Source organism: Adiantum capillus-veneris, chromosome 26 (genome assembly GCF_014529385.1).
Source record: "Adiantum capillus-veneris isolate H3 chromosome 26, ASM1452938v2, whole genome shotgun sequence".
Lineage (NCBI taxonomy): Eukaryota > Viridiplantae > Streptophyta > Polypodiopsida > Polypodiales > Pteridaceae > Adiantum > Adiantum capillus-veneris.
The window spans coordinates 44,629,361-44,633,186 of NC_140956.1; the positions used below are offsets into that span (position 1 = coordinate 44,629,361).

Here is a 3,826-nt window from a genome sequence, read left to right on the forward strand (position 1 = left end):
AACAATTTCTTAGTGTTTTTCTCCATTATATGTTGAAATAACTTAAGTATGTGTAAGACTTAATTTACCTGATATGTTTACTGCAGCAAAACTTATCACCATATTTGATGTAATGGCTGCATCTTGGTTAATAGCTAACAATTCCTTAGTTGTATGTTGCAATAATACAAATATGTGTTTAAACTCATTATCTATCTGATATGTTTAGTGCAGCATTATCTTCTAAATCCAAGTCAAAGGCCACAACCATATCACAATATGAGAGATGTACAAATGCTGTCAAAGACAAGAGAAGCTCAACCTCTTCGTGTTATATATCTTGCTCGATTTCATACCCCAGTATTATGAAGCTACCTACCTCTTGATAGGAATATGTTAAGCTGGACAAGAATAATAATGTACATTTAATGATATGCCCAGTTCTTGAATTTGTTTCAAAATTGGAAGATCACATTCATGGTATATGCGGGCAGGCCAATAGAAGCCCACAAATTCACCTACAAAGTCTTGCACATAGTACCTTCAAGCTTGAGGCTGTAAATATACCATTGTATAACTGTGACCTTTGATTGCTTTCACATCGCATAAACATGTAGGTGCCACTCATCACATACTGCCACATTATATTACTTTAGTAAGCATGTAAAGATTTGTGAATGGAGGAAAATTCTAACCGTATCTACTCACATTACACGTTGGCCGCTCAGAACTGCTCTCTACAGCATCACAATCCCACCATGGCGAGGGGACACAACTAAGATAATGGCACCACCAGCAATGGGCACTGCCATCTACCCCACGAACCGCAAGAACAACTCCCACAATAAATCTAGCAAGCGAGCGAACGAGAAAGAACCCAAAATGATATTAAGTCATTGATCTCTGATAAAATTCAATTAAACATAGCTAAAATGACAAAATTCAATTGAACATAGCTAAAATGTACGCTCACCCCGCAACAAGAAGTATAACAGCTCCCACCCAAAGCATGATCTGATACCCTTTGTACTTCGAAGTCCCTTCCGGATTTGTACTCGGTGGAGTTATCTTATTCCATCCCTGTTGAGGCTCCATGAGAAACACGAATCCCAGTAGAAGGCCAAATAAGAATCCCCAAAAATGAGAAAAATTATCGTTGTGGGGGAAGATTCCAATTGCAAGGTTCACCAAACATAAGAGAATGATAGTCGTCAATGGCGCAAACTGTTAACAGTCATAAAGGATTTGTTGAAACTGCACTATTGCAGGGAGCACCATTGATATGAGAGGAAGTAGAATGCTTCTCAAAAACCAACCTTGGAATTGTAACGAGAAAAATTAGTAATCAATTCAGACAACATAGCCCCCAATAGGCCAAACAATGGAATAGATGCTCCTGCTGAAACGCGACGTTGAAGGAAAAGCTCGCCATACAGGCTGCCCCCCAAGCCAGACAAAAAATATATGCTCCCTAATCTGCCTGTCAGAAAAGCATCAACAGCATTACAAAATACGCAAGCACTTTTGAAAGTTGAAATACATAGATAACTCAGAAAGAGTGCTCACCACAACCAAATTCCTGTTCAAGTTTGATACCTATGAACAGCAAGCAAATTATGTTGACAACAAGATGGACAAGGCCTGCATGTAGCCATAAGCAAGAAAGAAGGCGCCAAAATTGATGACTTTGGGCAACCGTGACCCAGGAAAGTCCGCCCATCTTCAGTAATCTGATGGACAAACAAACATAACACTTGAAGCTCTCGACGCATCTGTAGTAGATCACAGGTATTGTTAGTGTGCACATTTTATGTAGAATCTGTGTAGGCACTTAATCAAGTCTCTGCTGCAAGGGCACACCACATTTGAGTTCGCTTGAATGCAGAGACGAACGTTCAAAAAAAGGCAACGCTCAACTGTAATCAGACACTATCAGAACAATGCATCTGCAAAATGTAAAACAAATCATATGCAAGCAAGACTTGTGTGGGGCATGCATGTCCATATTTGTTAAGAGTATAAAAGTGACTTACGTAGATGATGAAGGTCCAATAAGAGGGTTGGATCTCAATGGTTGGAAAGATAATCTGCCAAGAAACCTCAAAATACATCCATCTGAGTGTTGAGGACAATTGTTCACAAACATGGTGACGATAAAGATGGTCACATCAACAGTCGAGATGATGGGCACAAGCAAGGAGCAACCTTTGGACCTCTCTTCATTCTTCAATAGTTTGGCCATGTGAGGTCTGCTACTACAAATCAGGCACCTCTCATTTGCTGCTAAGGAGATCTGCTTGTGTGGAAGAGCAGGATATCTGCTTATGTTGAAGAGCCCTTCTCCTTTGACGCTGAAAGGATACTTTCAAATATACCGTAGAATTCAGCTATGCAGGAACGTCACAACCGAGAAATCTCTACAGCAAAGCAATGGAGATGGTGTACAGCATAGCAGGTCTTTCTTCTCTGCAGGATAACCTGCTGCATGAAGAAACCTGCATTAACAAATTGAAAGCGGGAGACTCGAGATGAGGAATGTCACAACTATGAAGCAAGGATTCGCCTTTCTTGTCGATGCAAACAAGCTTTTTCCCGAGTGCTAACCTAGGAAGATCGATGCGACTAAGGTTCTCTGAGTGCTGAGAGAGAAGGCATAGCGATATAGGTGGGGCAACAGAAGCGTGAGCAGGATGGGACAAGGGGATCTTGGGATGCATTACATCTACAGTGATCTTCATCTTCGCCTTCTTCCCGAGGCAAGCTTCCTTGCCTTGCATGTGGGCGACGAGGATGCCTTCCCTCACCTGCACGAAAAGCACAAGTCGAAGCGGGGCTTCTGAGATACTGTTGATCCATTGTTGCAAGCATTCAAAAGTTTACTAAAAATAGAAGATGGGGTCCCATATCGACCCATGGTCCATAGATCCAACTAGGGAGAAAATTCTCGCACGAGCTATCACCCTCGTCACTAAATGACACCTCCCCAAGGAGGTGGGATCAATGGCCCGCAGTAGGCATTGCGAGGCGGGTGCAATTGCGGCCGTTCGATCGACATTTGAACTAGGTGTGAACTAAGAGTAAACGTGCATCACACCAAATTTGGTGTGAACTCGACGTGAACACGGTGTGAACTATGTGTGAATTGGGGAGGGCTTGCACACCACACCAAATTTGGTGTGAACTTAGTGCGAACTCGGTGTGAACTAGGTGTAAACTTGTCCACGACACCATAATCTATAAACTTATCCCACACACACCTTTCAACGAGCGTGCGTTAGCCTAGTGGTTAGAGTCAATTCCATGGGGGGAGAGGGTAGTGGGTTCAATTCCCAGATCTGAAAAAGTGGGAATCTTTTGCATTCTGTAGGCAATCCAACGGTCATGATCAACCGGTGATAGTGAGCCATTGATCCCACCTCCTAAATGGAGGTGTCAATTAGTAACGAGGAGCTACCACAACGAAATTGTTGTTGGTTGAAGAAGCTATACGTGGACGAACTTAGGCTGGGTTCAGATTGCGCACGCGTCGAGTGGATGTGGCAAGCATTGATAGGTTGCAAAAAATGAGAAATGTTTCTGGACCCACCCTCCTTGTAGGCGACTTCACCCCTCGGACATCACAGGCTTCCATGCACTTTTCAACGGGCGAGGCTTGATCACGAAATCAAGAGACCTTGCTGCCATTCGATCTAACCAAGCAGGCCTTGCTGCTTGCTTCTCTACGACGGCAAAAATTGCAGTGTGAACTGGTGTGCTTGCAGACAAAGCTAAACTCGAGGGAGAAGACGAGCAGTCTGAACCTGCCCTTAGGCGCACATGAATACTAATCAGTTCATCATAGCTCACT

At 43.2% G+C, this 3,826-nt stretch overlaps 1 protein-coding gene across 1 annotated transcript; it reads right to left on the reverse strand.

Moving 5' to 3' along the window:
* Positions 1 to 291: 291 nt before the first annotated feature.
* Positions 292 to 2,833, reverse strand: LOC147423356 (RHOMBOID-like protein 2). Its single transcript, XM_086501254.1, has 8 exons — positions 2,584 to 2,833; positions 2,401 to 2,457; positions 2,013 to 2,330; positions 1,546 to 1,709; positions 1,296 to 1,459; positions 953 to 1,203; positions 688 to 829; positions 292 to 613 (listed from the first exon to the last, which is right to left on the reverse strand). Exons 1-8 carry the CDS (start codon positions 2,754 to 2,756, stop codon positions 494 to 496), a joined length of 1,389 nt encoding a protein of 462 aa, XP_086357380.1. The 5' UTR covers positions 2,757 to 2,833; the 3' UTR covers positions 292 to 493.
* Positions 2,834 to 3,826: the final 993 nt, after the last annotated feature.

Bases quoted from the DNA above. Each gene is read 5' to 3' on its own strand.
- LOC147423356 (XM_086501254.1), bottom strand. From the start codon at position 2,756: ATGCAAGGCAAGGAAGCTTGCCTCGGGAAGAAGGCGAAGATGAAGATC. The intron at 2,458-2,583 runs GTTAGCACTCGG...TTCATGCAGCAG, and splicing joins AGTCGCATCGATCTTCCTAG to GTTATCCTGCAGAGAAGAAA. The intron at 1,710-2,012 runs GTAAGTCACTTT...TTTGTCCATCAG, and splicing joins ATTGGACCTTCATCATCTAC to ATTACTGAAGATGGGCGGAC.